The following is a 20915-nucleotide window of genomic DNA, read 5'->3' on the forward strand; positions in this document are numbered from 1 at the left end:
GGGGGGCGTTCGCGACGGGGCCGGCGGGTGTAGAGGGGGGTGTTATAGGCATGTTCCTAGGTTTCGGGTGCGTAGTTTCGTAGGTATGCGTGTGATTCCGATTGCCCGCTGACTCCAATTACCCGCCCTTCCCCTAAGTTCTTAATTTGACGTGTATATAGGGAAATTGTGATATAGATATACCACCTTAAATCGAGTAGCGATTTGAAAACGATTAATATTATCAAAAACAAGTTCATGTTAATTGATAAAGATTAAAGGCGTTCTTGAACATCAAACTGTTTAATAACAAAAATGCATTTTCCTTATTTACATGAAAATAAGCAAATAATGCATCCACCCTAAAACACGGCTTTATGCTTTTATGATGCATATAACAGCATTTTATTGTCACATAGGTATGAGAGTACAGTAATATAGTTGCATTGCAGATTCAGCAATTCAACCAAAAAATATGGTTTTATATTATAATTAACTAGATGTTGCTTATTATATTATTATCTTTAAATATTTTAAACACTGCAATGATTCATAGCGCCACAGATTTAAAAATTATTAATAAAAATTCGTTTATTTCCCATAAGTGCAAATTGCCGGGATAAAAAGTAGTGTGTGTCAATGATGGACCTGATCTACCCGTGTACGAAATTTCGGGTACTTATCTGTCCCCCTAGGGTATCTTTACCACAAATCCTTTATTATGTATTCTTCTCTTGCAAAATTACAGTGTCAATTGCCAATTGCCAGGTATGGAATACTGTTCGCACCTCTGGGATGGTTCCGCCCAACGCATGCTCGATGCCTTGGACGGATTACAACGACGGGCCATATGCATAGTGAATGATAAAGACGTAACGAACAACTTGCAGTCTTGCAGAAAAGAAGAAACTGTCGTGTCCTATCATTGTGCTTAATCTGAGAGGAATAGCACAGGGCTCTTAGAGCAGCAGCCCGATAAGACAAATCGTTGCGAAATAGGGCCTGCAATGGTCACTAATCGGATATAGAGGCAATGGGTATGGGTAAGCAATGGCCTCCTCCTGCAAGTGCCTCGTCTTGTGTTGAACTCCGAGCGCAATCATGTCCAAAACGATCCCATACGATCGATACGTAATGCAGACAGTGTAAGTGGGTCAATTGGAACACTACGAGGTGGAGAATTCGAGATGACGGAGTGGGTCAAGAGCTATCTTTCCTTAGTGAATTAGTCATGGTATTCTAATTACACTTTGTGTAACATGGAAATAGAGTGTCTAGTTTTAAATAGCTATACCTAATCAATCCCGACCTCAGCTTTAACTACTTTTCTTCTACTTCATAACTCCCTTTATCTTAACTCGTAAAGAAGCCCAATTGGCTAATGCTCATGAAGACGTCGCAACGTTACAACACATAAGTAACAGAAAATATGTTTGCGAATCATACCAACTGTCACGGTGCGGTGAACCAACCCGCGGCATATCTTTTCACAGACGACTTCTTGCCCACTGCACCGCGAAAGCCATGATAAATCACGTATTTAGACGGTGGTATACATTATATACGATGTTAATTATAATTAGTAAAGCGACTACATCTTCCTGTACTTATCTGAACCGAAATGAGCTTTCTTTCCTATATCTAAAAATTACAAATTGGTTCAATTTAGGTCTAAAGAAAGTATAAATATTATCAGATAATTCCAAAGTAAAATAATAGTTATTGTAGAGTACGCTTCGAAAACATTTCAGAAGTAACTAGATAAGAATCATAAAGAATGCCACAGCCAATGAATTGGCGATATCGAACACAATAATTATTGATGATGCGATGCGAACACAATGCACTTACCAGTTACCCCTAATTCCTATGACATATTTACGGCATTAGACTGTACTTTTAATAAAACTCGTCTTCTTGTTAGTTATGACTATGATTGACTATGACTGTAATAAAATCGCATAAGATATATTTTGTGAAAATATCACTAAAATTGGTTTTAAAATGAGACATGATTTATTTTTGTATAACATAAACCTAATACAATTTTAATAATTTTGAATTTATGTAGCCGAGTCATGAGACCACTAAATGAAATAATTGGTAAAAACCAAGATTTAGTAGCAGTTTGATATACTTCTTACTACTTTACAAACCTATTCATTAAAGTTTAATAAAGTCGAATTAGATTGTTCTCACATAACTTATAAAAGTCAAAGGTACATTCAAAGATATATATTTTGAGTTTCCAATCTGCGAACATCCGTCCAGATAGACCATTCCATTCCCAACAAGACTATCATGCACTACTGACGGGATATTATTATCTTTTATCACATTAATAAACGAGATATGAATTTAATTTATTTGAAAGGACAATGCCCAAAACCAGGCTATCTTTGCGTCAGTCATGCGTCTTAACCAAATAACCATGTAAAATCATAATTTTAATTATTACTTCATTTGTATTTATTTCAGTCATGAGCAAATAGGGGTTCTAAAGATATGAAAAAAAAAGTTATTTAATTGTTGCAAATCAAACACCGGATAATTTACTGCCAATATGGCGAATTGATACCAATTTATAACAAATTCCCCTTTTAAATGGAATAAAAAAGTTAATATACACAATAAATGTGACTGTACTTGAATCTATAATAAATGGATTAAATATATTATTCATTAAACAAAAATATTGTTATAAAAAAAATATATTTCACTTAATAATTATGACCAAACTCCAAATAGCTGGTAAAAAAGATAAAATATTAATCCTTCTAAAAACAAACAAATGGCGACTTGTACTTGCATTGACAGAAATACTAAAGTCAGCTAAAACATGTCTGGACTTTATTTTTAATTAAATGAATATATGGGTACTGATTTTTACTACACTGGCAACTGAAATTAATGACATTTTGACACTTTAGATTTGTTTGAATGAAAATATTTCATAAATTAAAATATTTTACTCAAGATCGGAGTGTTATTCTTATGTATTTTAATGTTGAGTCGAGAAATTCACTGTTTAGAAACAAGGTGTATAGCGTGTGTTCCGAACTTTGAGACGGAAGGCTTTTAGTTAGCAGCACAATGTCGTCTAGAGCCTAGACCCAGGACAGTCAATCGAGACGGCATATCCCGGCGATGTATTAACTGCACCATTGCGGTGCCACAGCAACGATAAGTATATTTCTTAGACAAGCTATCCAGTTTGTAAGTTATGTAGATTATTTTTAACCTACCCACAACGTGGGAAAAATCTTGCAAAAACTAAAGAAAACAGTTTAACAATAATAATAATCTGAACATGTTTACTCAACTTCTACATTATATTTTAGGTTTCAAGGCTTGAATTAATTTGTGCTGCCTGCTGGAGATCAGTTAATAGAGAGGTTCACAGGCAACAGCAACATGACATGACCCGACCAGCACTGCAAGAAGTCATTCACTCACTTCAGCACTATTATAGCGTGTTGCGGCCACATCAAGTTCTTGTTTGTTTTCTGGGAAGCCATATCTATCAAAATACACATCTATATAAAAATATACATCGGATTTCGTATTTCTTCTTTTATTTTTCTTTTCCTATGATAAGTAACTATTAGCCTAATCAGGCTGTGAAGTTAGTTCCTGGGTTTCTGTTCGATTTCCAGGCCAAGCAAGATTTTATCTCTGTGTTTCTAAAATGACTTGCCTGGGATCGGAATCTTCCAAAGAGGGTTGGCGTCTGACATAAGGCCGGTCATAAAAACTAAGCTGAATCTATTCTGCAATATGTGTTGACGCCATATTGAAATGAGATAATGGTAGGTGAAAATAAAGATTAAGTTAATCCACGTAATAGAATAAGTCATAAGTCAGAAAAATATGTACTTACACAAAGGGTCGGGTAGTATATGTTCAGTGGAAAAACTAATATTCCGCCATACTATTTTAGAAGTTTTATTAGAGCTTCGTCTCATCAGATATGTTAATACCTATCAGTTTCTTATAAGGGCGATTAAAGCTAAGTGAAAAGAATGTCCAATAATTGTTTACTTATAGCAATATCAAGTAGCTACTGCAATATTGAACTTAATTAGGCACGTAGGTACTTTCTACCGTACATTATTGCAGTTCATACTTAACCTCAAAATAACCGAGTTATTAAAATTCTGATTACTCCGAACTCCCATCGAATATCCAATTGTTTTCAATTTGTATAAGATTTAGGATATATTACCTATAGTTTAGTGAAGGTTTTGTACAGACGCAAGCGTAGCCCAACTTTCATACAAAAATGGGCATTCTCCTTTAATAGTAATCTTAGGTAAAGAAACATGTTGTAGAATGAAATATTAAATCATAATTTATATTCTATCACAGTTCTAAGTACTGGTACATAGTGTTCAAGATAAATAGGTTATCTGTCTTGAGCATTAAGCAAGTAAAGGAAATTTCAGAATTGTAAATAAGTATAAATAGTACATAATTGATTACGTACCTATATTATTGGAATGCAGCTGTTCCAAAAAATCCATATATTTCGTTTATACTTATTTTAATAGGGTCATGGTTCTAGTACAAGCGTAAATCGAGTGAGACCCAAAGATATTTATTTAAAAAAAATACTTATTAACATTTCTTTTTAAGCTACACCTACTACCTTACACTAAAAAGATACCTTTTTTTGGAAACAGTATCAAAATTTGATCGAAAATTAGCGCTCAATTAATGGTGATTTCATACATTTACGTGAATGTTAGACATTGAAATACAACTATTTTTGTTATTTTATATTATGATTTTCTCCCTGGGGAGTTATATTTGGATATAGTTTCCGAGATATAGTTTTATTTCGAAGCAAATAGAAGTTCATATATGATTTAAAAAACCCTAATATACCTACGTCTAGTCACGTCTGCACCGTAATGACCATGACGTCACTGTGGCTATTGCCTCTATGCAACCATTATCTGACATTGATTTATTTTTAAGTGGATAACTCTTTCTACTTAATTTTGGACTAAAAATAAAACAGGTACCTTCTTTATATATTGGACTTTTAAGGACATATTATAACGACAAGGCTCATACGAAATGATTAACTCATTATAAATATTGAATGGTTTGCAGTCAGAGCGCCTGTGTGCTGCTTCAAATTGTACTGAATTGTGGATCAATAATACCAAGGCAACCATTAGTGGTGGTATTTTTGGTGTTAGTGCCCTATGCCCGCATGCTTTTACTTGATTCATACTACACTTGAATATAATCTGCTTTCGAATATGCGGTCTACAGATAAAAATGATTTGTATGTTTATTTGTTTTATGGAATACCACGTTTTAATAACTTTGTTCATATATTTTTTTTATTAAAATAACATGAAAATCCAATGCTTTGGATAGGCATATATTTATGAACAAAAAAATGAAGTATTTGAATACATAAGTTTTACAAAGAACAAAATAACTAAATATTACAAAATAACAGCAGAGAATACGTAATGGCGCCAGCATCGACAAACAATATTAAAACAGTTTTTTCCTTGTCTCTAATTCGTGTTAAATTATTCTATCTGGTGGTTAATGCGTCATACAAGTTCAGAAATACTTGACAAGAACATGTTAGGATCTAGGTATTGCTGATAGAGCTAATGCAAAAAACAGTCTATGCATAAAAGTGGGTAGGTATAATTCGGAAAATACAGTAGACACTCGATTACCACAGATATTATATTATATACTTATACATCATTATTATATTCCTATAGATTTATGTCCTAAGGCATTCGTTTAATAAATCCGGATAATTTTAAGTATGTAACACGCGAAAAAATATCTTGGATCGAGGACTACTGTGTGTGCTTATGTAATTTATATTTCCCCGAAAATTTGTTTGGGTTGGCCATCATAAGCATATTTGTAATATTTACTTTAGAAGATTATTTCCCTCAATTACTACATCTTTTGTGGAAATTTTTGTGATTATTGTCTATACTGATGTAAACATTTTTAACATATTTTTCCGTAATCACGGTTATGGTGACGACACAAAACATATTAGGCCGATATTCCTTAATACAAGACATATTTTGACAAACTGCTTGAAACCCCTTATAGTTACGGATTACAGCAATTTTATGTAAACATTTCATTTGAATACTTTTCTATTCAAGATAAAAACTTGGCTTTACAATTTTCCACTAGTTATATTAAATACATCTGTATTTATAGTTGTCTTTGTACACGGAAAGATAGGTACCAAGTATGAAGTGTATAAGGTCATCTTGCTTCGTGCAGAACCCTAAAAAGAACAATTATGTGTAACTATTTTCAATTACATTGTCTTGGAAATATAACACATAATATAATTTCTAAGTTTAGGTACACGACCTTCGCCTTTCTGCTGATGACGTGGCTCGTCGTGTGTAGGTAAACATGCCGTCATCTTCAGTAAATATTATATGCTTTACGTTTACGGTTATAAGAGCTAATATGTACCTACTGTATCCTCGAATAGGTCTATCAATTTTGGTAATGCACATTTACACAGAGATAAATTTTCCAACTTCAATACTAATTGCGTACTTATATTTTTCCAAATGCTTTATAAATTGCATGTTCATGATCAGAACTAGCCAGGCATTTTAGAATGTACTAACGTCATTTATAAAATCACGGTATAGAAACCAAAAAGTACTATCCTTGATAGTCACCTTTCAAATACAATCACCTTTCAGCTATCAAATAGAGTAGGCAAGACAGTAGTCTTCATTCAGTTTACTGCTCAAACGTAAATACTGACAGACAATGCAGTAGAACTAACCAGCACTGATGATGTGACAACGTGTATGGAGCGGACAGCGGCTGTCGTGGCGGCCGAGTCGGTCGTCGGTAGAGTGTAGAGACTAGACACTTAGTCAGTATGCCTCAGCACGCGACGCCGAGCGCCGCGACCGCGACGGTGCTGATATTCTCTCGCACAAATACAACCGTGAAAACAAACACCGCAATTATCTCGACGCGATAAAACGATACAACGCTATCAGTTCGTGATAATTCACCAGTGTGATAACAGATAAAGTAAGTGGTCGACGCCTGTCGCACGGCATATTATGTAAAACCCTAAAAGTGAGTTTTCTGGTGCAATTATGGCTGCGATGGCGGGTTCTGGCAAAACCATCTCTATCTACGACTATCCGGAACACTTGAATCCATTCCACGAGGAAGACAATCACAACAAGATAAGGTTCTGGACTCTAGGAAGAAAACTCAACCGTTCCAACAGCATCACTTTCTCCGGCATCAAAGACCTTAAAAATTCTTGGTGAGTAAGAGGAAAACCAACATATTTGGGTCGGTTCAGTGCTCTTTTAGCAAAGGCAGCCTTCAGTGATTGGTTTTACCTGATATAAATATTTTCACCCTGAAACAGTAATTAGATACTGTTATACCGTTGTTAGTGGTTTCATGTGGGTAAACAAAGCATTCTCTCGGCCTTATTCCGCTCCAGGTCGTTTGGTTTTATAAAAAATATTTTGGTTTAACGTATTTTAAATATATACATGGTATTATATAAGTATACGAATAATTGTACCATGAAATATTATTATATATATACTCACATTATGCTAGACATAACAATACCATTTTTAAACATCTGTATAATTTCAGTAAGAGAGAGCGAGGTGTAGAAAACGTTTTAAATTTGTTCTCACGTGATTTTCTGCTTCATGCTAATTCCTTAACACTTAAGTGTTTGAAAGATACGAACATTTAATATTAAAAAAAAAAAAAAAATTTATATTTAAAAAAAATAAAAAGCAATAATTTCGTTTTCATATTGTTATTTTTTAAGCTGATACAAGAATAGTCCATTAATTGGTCGTTCTAGTAAGTATATTTTAATGTTTTTTGGTAATTAATTTGAGAGTATTGTTAAGTGTGAAATTCAATTCTTACACTTAAATCAGTTTAGCCTGTACTTGATCTACTTATTTATATTGTAAATATTAGTCGACCATTCCTGTCAAAATGGTATGGTCATTACCAGCAATTTATAATTTTTGGCGCAATTCACAAGTTCACGTGATAGTATTTATGACTCCTCGGCACATACCAAACTAAAACCGTAAGGAAACAGATATATACATTTATTTAAATGAAACTAGGCCCAAAATATGGGCGAATGAAACAGTGATTTACATCAGTGAATAGATAGATACCTAGACAAACTAGATTGATATTGTTCGTTTAATATCTCAAGTGTTAATAAATATTATGTACAGTCAAACCGATTAATACGACTTCTCCCCTTATCTTTACAATAAACTGCTCGTCTATCATGCATTAATTACACAATGTTGGCAACGTTTATATTTTAATAAAACATTCATTTTAGCCTTAAATTATAGAAATAGAGCTAATCGACGCCTGTAGCTTACATTATGTTACATTTTGCTTTTCCTGGGAAAATAGCAAGACAAAGACAATGGAAAAATTGTACCACAAGCAGTTTAATTAACTTAACAATTGTGATTCTTATTTCAAAAATCGTGATTCATCGTCACAAAAAGTCAGGTTATTGACACGTGGAATGGATCCACTATTGCATATCGAATGTTATTATGCTTCATCATGTATTTACTGCGATTGCGTTCTCACCTCGATAAATTCTAATTTATAGCATTGAAATTTAAAGCTATTTAATACTTTTTACTCTATTTCCATAATGTTTTACCGCCCTCACCTTTAAAAACTTCCCTTATAAAAACATATGATTTTATAAGTTATCTTTAGGAAGGCAGACGTCTAAAGATTTAAATAATGCAAGTGTTGTCACACATTTATTAATAGAGTTGAATTCATCACCGTCACAAGTATATGCGTACACAGTAGTTATCTACCATTGGAATATAATTATTCGTGATTGGCATTTCATTTGTTCGTTTACGTGTCTATAGTTTTAATGAAACCTTTGCGCAAGTTTGAGACAGTATTACTCAACTGTATCGCATTGGTTTTGTCACAGTGTTCGATAAATCTATTAGTTTCGTCGGCCAATGACGTTGACAAGTAATTACTTTAAAATTATTCTTTCTCTTTGAGCACGCTCAGAGGCGCCTACATCATCAAACACATTAAATTGGAGTGTTTTTTTTTTTAATATAAAATAAAGGAGTTATTAGGTAGGAAGCGGTCTTCATAATTAATTATTATGGATTTTTACTCCGAAGATACTTAGGGATTCGTACAAAAATAAAATCTATCAAACCTATGCATCAAAGGTAAATTTATATACTATATGGCCGATATATCATTAACGGAAGTCTGTTAAACTTAGTAGAAGCTTTTCGTGATTTTTTTTATATTAAAAAATAAAGATACCATTAGGTCCCTTATTGATAATTGAGTATTGTAGCGGATATAGTTAGTTTTTTTATTTTATATCTACTTGCTACAAAACATTTCTCATAACTAATAGAGTCTTAACGAATAGTTTACGAGGTGATTGTTGGACTTTGTCACAGCTAAAAAGATGACTAAGTATAATATCGGCAATTTGCTTTGGTCTACATACCTGACAAGTAAATGAACTAAGATATACCTATTCAAAGTGTTCCAAATATTTTTCTTTCTTGAATACGTTTAGCAAAATGCATTTAGCAAAATATTGAATGTGTAGTGAAAATGTATTATTTTGGTACCGAAATCTTGACGGTTTTTGTAAGAAATAAGTTTACTAATCATTTTAGAAGTTTAAATTCCGCTCACTATATTTTCTTTCAAATCGAGTTGTTTTAAAACAAATAGATTTTTATCAGGTTTTACAAAACTCTAGGCTTTAGCAAAAATTGGGTATATGCAATAATTTCATTCAATAACAATAAATAACTTACTTGTAATGGAATATATAGAGGCTACTAGCTATGACATGGTGGAGAGGTACATAACTTCATCGTTTGTCAACATTAGGTAGGCATGCTAAAATACACTGGATTTGCACTTATGATGTCCAGCGTATCTAATTACTTTACAAAACCAGGAAATAAACTGGTGTGACTACGTTCCGGTATCTAATAGGAATGATAAATAAAAAATACATTTATTCGTTTAGATAAACAACGCATTTAATCAACTAATTTATCATAGTGCTGTATGATTTTATTTCGCTGTCCTACTTATAAATCAGCATAGCAGCACGATTATTTTGCTTTTTTTCATTACCTACATCCAAATGAAAAGAAATGACCCACTTTTATGTACTAAGTGCCTTCGTTGTTCGATATGACCTGATTGATACCCATATATAGCTATAATGTAATAAAACAGAAACATTTTTAATACAGTTACAATACACTTATTAATTTATATAAAAGGCAAAGCTCTAACTGACCGATTAATTTACGGACTCATATTCGCCGAGTCAGAGTGATAAGAATAATTAAAAAATTAAATCAAGTGTTGATTTTTTAATGTAAGCTTAATGGAAGAACGGATTTAAGTATAATTTTTAATTAAAACAATAAATTTCACCTTAATTTTTTTATCAGCAATTGTGAAATTTTAGAGACCGAAAACACCAACGATGACTTATCCAACCTGGGTATCAAATTCAAATCATCCTAATTCAGAGTTCGTCCATAATCCCATAAAGCTACTAAGTAAGCAATTTAGTGTACGTAACCTACCTATTCTTTTATATACATAAAGCCCTTTACATTTAGAAATTCATTGCAGATATTGCGAAAGATGTCGTAGGTAACAAATTATGTACAAATATTAAAAGTAATATCAATAATAACACGTATTATGTACTTTATATTTGAATTTGTTGACTATAGATAATATATGAGTTACCGTCTCGCGTTTTTATTTACTATAATCTATGTGCATGTTTGCCTGCTGAAGTTCGTTCTTGGGCCGATTACCATCGACCTATGCATGACTTACTTATACTAAAGCAATTATTGCTATCTGATTTTTTATTATAAATATCTTTATTTCAATGAATTGCAACAATGTGTTTTTTGTGAAACTACATTGAGATAATATTTGGCAAACTTCCAAATTCAATCTCCGTATAGTGTTGATTCATAAAAAACTGCAATTTTTATCAGATAAGAAATATAAAACTAGTGTTGAGGTGTTACATTAAACCTATTTTTGGATTGATATGCTCATTGCGTAACTTATTCTTTGTAAGTGTTGATAAGACAGTGTACTTTACGAACATTCAATCATAATAAATGAGACAACTCAGACGTGTGACCTTCCACACTCAGAATTGCGTACTTAGTAAATAGCAATTAATGTTTATTGGCTAGTGAATACAAAGCACTGTAATATAAAACGGGGGTCGACAACAATGATGTATCCGGCACACGATGCCGTAGTGGTGGATGAATAAATCAATATAAAAGAGGTTGTAATAATATTGCACTGCGTCACAATTCTTACGGGCATATAAAGTTAACACAATGTAAATGTGCATTGTGTAGTAACGCCTACAGGACCTGTGACTTTGTTCACTGAATTATTTGACGAGGTGACCTAATTGGCAACAAAGAATATTGTTATATTTTAAAGAAATCGCCTTTGTGCAACAATCAGTACTAGTTCGTAGGTTGATAATGTGTGTTGTATGCAAGCAGTAATAACGTAAGATAATCGTCATTGTGACACACAAACGTGCCATTCTGTTGTAATCGCCACCGTCTTATTACTAGTCATCACTCCTTCGAATTTGCCAAGAAATTTATATACCAAACCACAGTTAATTTCTAGTTAGCGTAAGTTGGTTGCAAAACCGATGCGCTTTTACATTCGATACACAAGCATAGTAATTAATATCGAACATCGATATATTCAATTAACAAAATCCGGGAATTATCCGAAATAGGAATTAAGTAGTGCCTAGCAGGGAAATACTTCGCATATTATTAGGTAGGTCCTTCGAGCGCAGTATGTTTTTTTAAGTTTATGTTCAGATACGGCGGAAACCACACAGATAGCCTCCACGCGGTTTGCATCGAGCAAAATTATTTATGTTTCCAACAAGGTGCAAGTGAGGTAGGGTTTTATTTTCCTGATCTTTTCATAAGAATAATTAATAATGGATTATATTAAAACAATAAAACCTTATTTTATATTATTCAAATTTTATGTATCTTTGCAGAAATAAAAAAACATAATTACTAGTCGCATAAGTTTTCTAGTCGTTAAATCCTAATTATATAATAATTAGGAGAAACCATTAAAAGCAATGTACTAAAAAACCTTGCGACAGTTAAAAAATCGATTATCTACATATCGATAAAAAAACAACTTCAAATTGCAAGTCCGAGAACTAAATTATACAGGGTCATTTTAACATTGCGTTACTAAATTAAACCACATACTTATCTACTTAAACAACACACTTGACTTACTTAAGCCGTAGAAAAAAAAGTTTCAAACAAAATAAATATCAATAAAAAAATCTTTTAATTTGCTACTGCTACTGCTCCAGGAGAATTCATGGCTGCGGCAATATCATACTTTCAATCAGAAATACATTCAAGCATATATACAAAATGATAAAAAAAATATCAGAAAACTAACATCCGGACATTGGTGAAAAAATTCATTATTAACTACCTACTTAATGGATGATTTTAGGCAAAATATCAGCGAAGGTGAAGGCGAGTACTTATGTGGTTTCATTGAATAACGCAATAAAGACCACCTTCTTTAATTTAAAATAACTCCTTTGTATTGGACCTGTTGTTTGGCATAGGTACTATGGATTGCTGTTAATATACACTGAATTGGCTCCTCCCTGAAAATGGTATAACTCCTTAGTACAACAATTGCCACTGATCGAGTAATGTAATCGTAAAGTTTATAATTAGTAACAAGACAATGAATGCGTCATGCGGCGACATTCTATTACATCAATCACACTTATTGCTTGAAAAACATTATGTTTTGCGGAAATGATTGTATCCAAGTACACGTCGTTTTTAACGTCTTCTTTTACTTAGTTTTGTTGAAACTCATATTTTATATTAATTGTAATTATTTAATGATAGAATGTTACGAAATTCACTTACAAATAGATACCTACTCTAAATTTGCAGGTACCTCTGACAATACTACGTTTGTGCTTCAATTTATCCTGTTAACTACACAAATGTTTACCTATAGCTTTAATGCAAATTCCACTGGGTATACTTATGCTAACAGGCTGATTCAACCTACACAATGATGATGAAAGTGTTAATTTAATACTTATGAACGCACCAGTTAATGTTAGCAGCGGCTTGAAGTATAAAGCATTATTGTTTGAGTAAAGAACCTTCAAGATAAACGGGATGAGTTTAATCACTTGTTCAACAAAATGGTGATAACTTATGCGGCAAATAGGTCACATAGTTATAGGGCATACTGTATGATTAATGCATCCGATTAACAAGATCCTAGTCTAAACTCTCATGACTTGTGCAGGCATGGGTCTCGATCTTGTGTAGGTAATGGATTCCTGTTTTTAGTAGAAGAAACATGTTAAAACTGTATTTTAATAGTACAAATTTGATTGGGGAAAATATTTCGACAATTTTATATGCAGAGAGGAACAGTGGAACACTTGACTTCAATCAAAACATCTAAAAAGTTAGTAATGCTCCTAATACCACATTAAAACAGAACGTAAAAGTTATTGCATACCTAGGTATTGCTGCTTGGCATCACAGTCAGATGGGGCAATTGTATTAACCTAAACTGATTATTATTGGATTGAATAGTTTGGGGACCTATATAAATGTACCAACATTTAAACAAACAGACGGAATAGTTATGTTACCAGCTTAATAAGCTGGTAACATAACTATTAATCGGCATATTATTTTAATACTTACCATAATCTGTAACACTTTGGTTACAATAGAAAAATGTTGGAATAAATTGTACCAATCAAATAAATATCGTAATCAATTTATGCATTTAAAATATCTTGTCCTGGGTCGTTTACAACATTTAAGAAACCGCTGATGAAATCCTAAATAAGACTTAGCGGTTAAGATTTATTAAAGTATTTTTACACGCGAAACATCAATTAGAAATAAAAAATCATACCCAAGAATTACAAATAACCTGTGGTTTTTTACGGCACTATATTTTTCTGGTATTATTTTTATTAGATATTTGAAGACTGGTAGATAGATCCCTATCGCAATATTTAACTTTATGCCTATTACTTATCTTTTTATCTATACAATTTTTGATATTTTGGTAATAAAAAAATAGTGGTGTATTTTGATTTTTTAAGTAACACAGCTTTCACATTATAAAATCATGATATACTTACTTAATATATTATAAGTAAACTAACCAACATGAGATAAAAAAAAAATGTTTTCTCAGCGTCACATAGCGGCATTGTCCCAGGCACGTTGCGAAGATTACCTATGTAAAATAATTATAGAGAAAGAAATGAGAGCAGCAATTTCCAAACGGAGCCCCATTTTGAACAAATATGCTCAGAACAGCATGTACTTATGTATGTCCTTTTCATTAGGGGCTTCTAATTTATGAAAAGGGATATTTTCACTTCTTTGCCTGGCTAGCCAAGAAAGTAAAATGTTTTATTTATCTAAGTATTTGTTCATAATTTCTTTTTGTTCTTTGTTTCTTATAAAATCTATAAATTTTATTTGGAGTTTATTTCTATCATTACTAGGCTACAACTTCGCATTGGTAGTTTTAGTTAGACGTGGAGAGGGAGGGGGCTGTCGTAGCGCAATGGCAAAGTCCAAATGGGGTCACAGTAAAGATAAGTTTGGGTAACCCTGACCTACGGGCTTTAAAAGAGTGGGAAATTATCTATTTCCTCATTAATTCCGCATGTCAAATTATTTTTCTACAGTCTGCATTTTTCGGTACGACAAAATTTGCATATTAGGTTTGTGTTACTTACCTCCGGTATACCTATATCTTTACGCAAAAATGTATCCAAAAACAAAGCAGTTTATGCTTAGTTGGCTAATAAACATCTCCAACAAATTTCTCATTTATAATAACAGTTGTGCGGGATGTAGGATAAAAATAAGGACAATTGAGAAGTGGGTAGAGATCCGTAGTATATTTTTTTATTTTTTTTTCGTTGTCTGAATATGGTATAACTATAGATGCTTAGTTTTTATTGCCTATTTTACTTTATATAAGTATTAGTTTGCAAGTTCTATAGCAATGAAGTCATTATTAATTTTACAATAAACGTTCTGCTTGTAAATGCCATTACACTATTGAGATAAGAAACATGTGAATATTGAACATGTGTTTGACCTTTCATGCACTAGGTATTATAAACAACTTAGAAGACTAGTTCATTTATCAACACATAAAATGCATTGATATAAGGTCAGTCGGGGGAAGTGCGCCATAAAATTTTCATAGCTGGATTCAATGTAAAATAATTTCTTTTTGTGCTGACTTAAGAATGTAATTTTATTAATTTAAGAATATTTGGTATTTTGTGATAACAACCTATAGCCATTCAAGAAAATCGGACCATAAATTAATAATATTTTGCTAAAAGTAAAAAAAAATGGTAGTAGGCGCACTTGCCTCTGGAAATGGGGTAAGTGCGCCTGTGTAAAAATAAACGCCAATATGGAACATTATAAAGAAAACACTCATTTTAGTCTATAGAGAAATAAGTTTTACTCGCATTGCTCTAGGATAATTTTTAATCACTCAATATTATAACAAACTATGGCTGACAAATCAAATTCGGGGTAAGTGCGCCATATATTTGTAAATCAGGGCTTCAAAACATTTTAGATATTTTTTTTGCTATATTTAGGTATTAATATTAGAGTTTTGTGTGCGGATATGTTGGAATAAAAAAATGGTAGCCCTAATACAAAAACCATTTTATTTCTAAAAACTAAAATAAACATACAAAAATGTAGGAATTAACAATTTTGAATGCCTTATAACTCAATTACTTAGTATTTGGCCTTATGACATTTAATATGTTTTAGCTGCATGATACCCAGATAACGTGCCTGATCGAACAGTTGCAACCTCGTCACGTAAAGTTGCTCTAGACCAAAGTATTTCATTTTTTCTTTTGTAAAAACGAATTAACTAATTCGCCCCATTATTTAAGTCGGCTCAAAACAAAATACAATATAACATTTTAATAATAATAATTCATATTAGTAAAACACATTTTCAAAAAAGGTTGGTAATATATGGTTCAGGGGCAAGTGCGCCATACGACTAGTAACTGTGGCGCACGTGCCCTACTCGACAATTTTGAGGTACGTTTTTTCGCATTGCTAAAAAATCCTTTATTTTAGTATATATTAATAAAATTCAGGCAGGAAGTTAAAATAAAAGGTTTAAACTATGTACTCACCTTACTGGTTTACAGAAATATGTTGAATACCTTAAAATATTTGATGTTATCTTTCACGGGGTCATCTCTGTTTACAGGTCTAAATGACACTTAAAATAAAATGGCGAATAAGTTGTATTAAAATGAACAGAGCCATTTATGGTTTTTAGTGGAACTGTATTTCAGTTAGTAGCATAGATATAAGATTGCGGTAATTGTATAACATCAATAGTTTTCGATTTTTTTAGGGCAGGTGCACTTACCCCGTCGGCGCACTTGCCCCACCTGACCTTACATTCTACTTGGGTACAATTCCAACAATTTTATTGGTATCACGTGTTCATACCAGATTTATACCGAAGTATCCGAAGTTCGAAAAAATATATCATACCAGTCTTTTATTATATCTTATCGATAGAATTAGTTCATTGAATGAACTTTCTTTTGTGTGAACCGGCGTATTGTATAAGGGGAGAGCAACACAATGGCACAAGACGGACGATGGCCGCTCATCCGTCCGCGGGCCGGCCGTCACGGCACAATTGTTACCGCTCAAGTGGAATCAAGTGCACTAAACCTCCATTACTTTTGTCACTGTTGCGCCTACAGACATCCGCTAAGAGAATTGTGGGAATTCACATGTTGTTACATCTCCGGGTTTTTGAGTGCCTAATTAAAATAATTGCGATGCTTCCCATTGTGTCAATTTAGCCAAAAATAGAGGTATTATTTCATAAACAAAAGAAAAAGTTATTAGAATATAATATTAATGGTAATGTATTATGTTACAGGGCGTTTCGTTCGTTCTTGAAAAAAGGGAAGAAAGGCCAACAGTCATCACAAGAAAAGTCTAAGTCAAGCAACCAGGTGAATGGTGAAAACAGTCCAATATTGTATCGACGAGCTTTACAATGTAAGTGCATAATCGTCAAGAATTTGAAGTTTTACTGCAGCTTCCTGTTATTAGTTTGAATCGAAAATAAATCACCATAACAGACTCTAGCTCTACATACCTATAATGATAATTTACTGTATTTATCCGTATAAAGGGTTCCGCTTGCATATGAAACCTACGTAGATGTTCTCGGACAATTCGTTTTCTTGTATCATAAACAAAACAATCATGAACGGTCTCAATTACATGTACATATTTACACTCCCACACGCAACACGTGACGGTAGAATTTTATGTCCGTATTACAACTACAAATGACACTGGACACCAGTGATTTTAGTACCTACTACCTACGTATTAAGAATAGTATTTACCTTTCAGACTCGTCTGCATCTACCACTGGAACTCGAAGCACGGTCGGGTCACCAGAGCGCTACGTGTATGGGGGTTCCATCACCCCGCTCCCCCGCTCTCGATTCCAAGAGCGCCTGCGAAGTTCCAGCCAGTATGACACCAGTTCCCTAAGGTAATTATAAGTGGAATTTGCAATATACGTGTTTCCGATCTGACTACTACTATAACATTTTGAATGGTAGAGGACAGCGCTGCTAGAGGTCATCTCGGTCACCTTTGTACCACAATGGTATTAAATTCTTGGATTTCCTAAAGCTTACGTTGCCATTTAACTTCGGCCCACTAAAAACCGTGGTATACCGACATTTGTTTATTATAATTATAATAAAATTAACCAAGCAATAGTATTCGTGAGCTGGTCCAGATCCCGTTATTGTGCGTAGTTTTCACGATTATTAAGTATAGAAAAAACTATATTCATTATAGAAGATATACATAAATTTCAATCAATCGATAAATATTTGTTAATTAAATTGTATTTCTATTACAGCGCAACACCGCGCATGGCGAGAAGTGAAATAACAGGGTCACGTTTAAGTGTCGAAAGTACAAACCCATTCGACGAAGACCCCGTTCCACCTGTACGAGCTTCGCGACGGAAAAAGAAGCGAGCACCTCCTCCGCCCCCCGTAGCAGTGGTTGGCGATGTTTCGGTAAATCTAATAATTAGTGCACATTCCTTAGTATAATATATTATGGAAAACAAAGAACTCATGTTCTAGACAGTTCTGTTTACTGCAAGACTAAGCTGATTCAATGGGTATGGTCTGGTAATCATAGACTATAGTCATAACTTCAGTATGATGTTGCGATTTGTACCATCATTGAGAATACCGAAGGGCTAATAACTCAATTTTCCAATGCTCATATATTTCGGTAAAAAGGCAGCAATTCACGCATAATTCATCTCATAGTATGGTTATTTGACGACTATTGTGGTTATATCATCAATATCGGGTAACTCACCTGCTAGTTGCCAGTCCACCATCCGCTTTAAAAAAACTGAAATATAAAATTATTCAAATCACCTTCACTTTCTCATATTACTGTCAATGGTATAAGAATTACAATTTAAAAAATATTTCAGGTCAATAGCGAGTTGAGCCAAACAACGGAGTTGCATATAACCGAAGCCGACGTTAGCAAATCTTCCAAAAAAGACTCTGATCATGAGTTAGAGGAATTAAATACAAACATTGAACTGAAAATCGTTGAAGATCATGATATCAACGAAAATAAAACTAATGTTAGCGTTGAAGCATCCACTGACGTAACGTCTAATAAAGAAAGAAATGAAATCGCTGATGTTATAAATGCAAGAACTGAAGATAGTGGTGCGGATATAAAATCACTAGAAAAAACTGATAACGAATGTATAGATACCAAAGAAACAACGATAAAGAGTGCTGATTCTGAAGATAATATTTTGAATTCTGAAGCTTTTCCAAAAGTAGATATAGTAAAATACCGAAGAAACTCCAGTGTAAATGAAAATGACATAAGATTACGACGTGGTAATTTAGAAGACTTCCATTCCTTATCCAGTAAAAGGAGCAAGAGTCTAACAAATGCTCTTGACACTAATTATATGTCGTACGACATAAATCTAAATGAACATATAGATAAAGATGTAAATGAGAACGACGAGCCGCAAAAGGTTGTGTGTAAGCTATACGATGAATCCTCTCGTAAACAAAGTATTGACACAACTTCAAGTACTGAAAAAGAGTTTATCGAAATAGATAAAGCAACAAGAGAACTTGAAAGAGAAATAAATAAACTAAATTCGGCTTTACAGGAAGAAGACATTCCTTCGATTGAAGAACGTTTATCTGTCTCAGAAATTAAAAGAAGATTTGACAAAAGCGACACTTCATCGCCTAATCCTATACCAAAGCCTAGAAGAAGTCATTACGGTGGTTCGTCATCACCCGTCTAATAATAAAAACAAAAAACAGCTTTAACTGTAAATCACTAGAAAATTCTAATTGTACAGAAGAGAGAATGTCACATGTAAATTTGATACATGCAAGAGGTCATAGGATATACTGTAAAACAAAAGTCCGGTATAAAATACAATAACTTTGTATACACGCGATCTGAGTCAAGTCCTACAATATTTCTTTGAGTAAATAGTTCGAATATATAAAGTGATTTACAGTTTGACACTGTGAAACATTAAATATTTATTTGTACTACTTACATTTAACAGCAAGAGTTACCATAATGTAATACGTATGTAAGGTATAGAAACGTTTTCCGCATTTTTAATTATGTTTAACTATTAATGAAACTGAAGCAAATATCTAAATCACATTAGAAAAGGGATCTCAAATTTATTTACACACTATCAAGGGCCAAATGCAATACTTTATGCTATAAGTAATTATAACAAATCATCCTCGTAACACACTTCGTAAATGCCTTCACCGAGAGAATGAGATTTTATGTATTTAAATATATATTTTTATACCTAAGTGGAGATAAAATAAGCCCTATATTTATTATTGCTTTTGCCATAAAGTATGTTGCGGCTTAAACTAAGATTTTATTGTGATAACTGTATCGTTAGAGTGCACGCTTTTGTAATCGCTACGTCGAAGTCAATGCGAAGACGCTGTCTGTTAAAATATTAAAATTTATCTGTATAATACGAATAACAAAATAATCATATCATACATTTTACTACATATCAGTGGCGAGGGGTCAAGTTATTTTTAGAAATTTAAAATATTGAACTGACAACAGATGGGGTAGAAAAGTTCTTGAGACCACATACTGGCAAGCAGAGCTTTGGACGTTCTTCTACAAGGTGGCTAGACGAAATCGTCAAGGTCGCAGGAACTAGATGCAGGTCGCTCTGGAAATCTGGGAGAGGCGTATGTCCAGCGGTGGACTATCAAAGGTTGAAGGAGTTGAAGAAAATATAGAGACTGCAAATCTGCGAGTGTAATTCTAATGGTAAACCAGAAAAATTGGACTTCATGTAGGAAACCGGCATGTGAAACAAGCGATTTACTGTACTATCTGTAGTGAATAAATGAGAGTAAATGAAATATATTTTAATTGTGCATAATACATATTATAATAATCTTATAGACATAAATTCACAAAAGGAACCTAATTCCAATATAGCCTTCGCCACTGGAATATTATACGAATGCTCAACAAGATTACATTTGTCTATCACTTTTCTGATGGTCTTAAAATATACTGCATAACAATATGTAGTATTCTGCTGCAAATAGGTGCAACTAA

General features: G+C 33.1%; 1 protein-coding gene across 1 annotated transcript; it reads left to right on the forward strand.

The window, feature by feature from the left end:
* Nucleotides 1-6846: 6846 nt before the first annotated feature.
* On the forward strand, nucleotides 6847-20773 carry LOC115455786. Its single transcript, XM_030184497.2, has 5 exons — nucleotides 6847-7291; nucleotides 17140-17261; nucleotides 17625-17769; nucleotides 18148-18310; nucleotides 18745-20773. The coding sequence occupies exons 1-5, from the start codon at nucleotides 7116-7118 to the stop codon at nucleotides 19594-19596; spliced, it is 1458 nt and encodes a 485-aa protein (XP_030040357.1). The 5' UTR covers nucleotides 6847-7115; the 3' UTR covers nucleotides 19597-20773.
* Nucleotides 20774-20915: the final 142 nt, after the last annotated feature.

This window comes from Manduca sexta, chromosome 25 (assembly GCF_014839805.1).
Source record: "Manduca sexta isolate Smith_Timp_Sample1 chromosome 25, JHU_Msex_v1.0, whole genome shotgun sequence".
NCBI classification, from domain to species: domain Eukaryota; kingdom Metazoa; phylum Arthropoda; class Insecta; order Lepidoptera; family Sphingidae; genus Manduca; species Manduca sexta.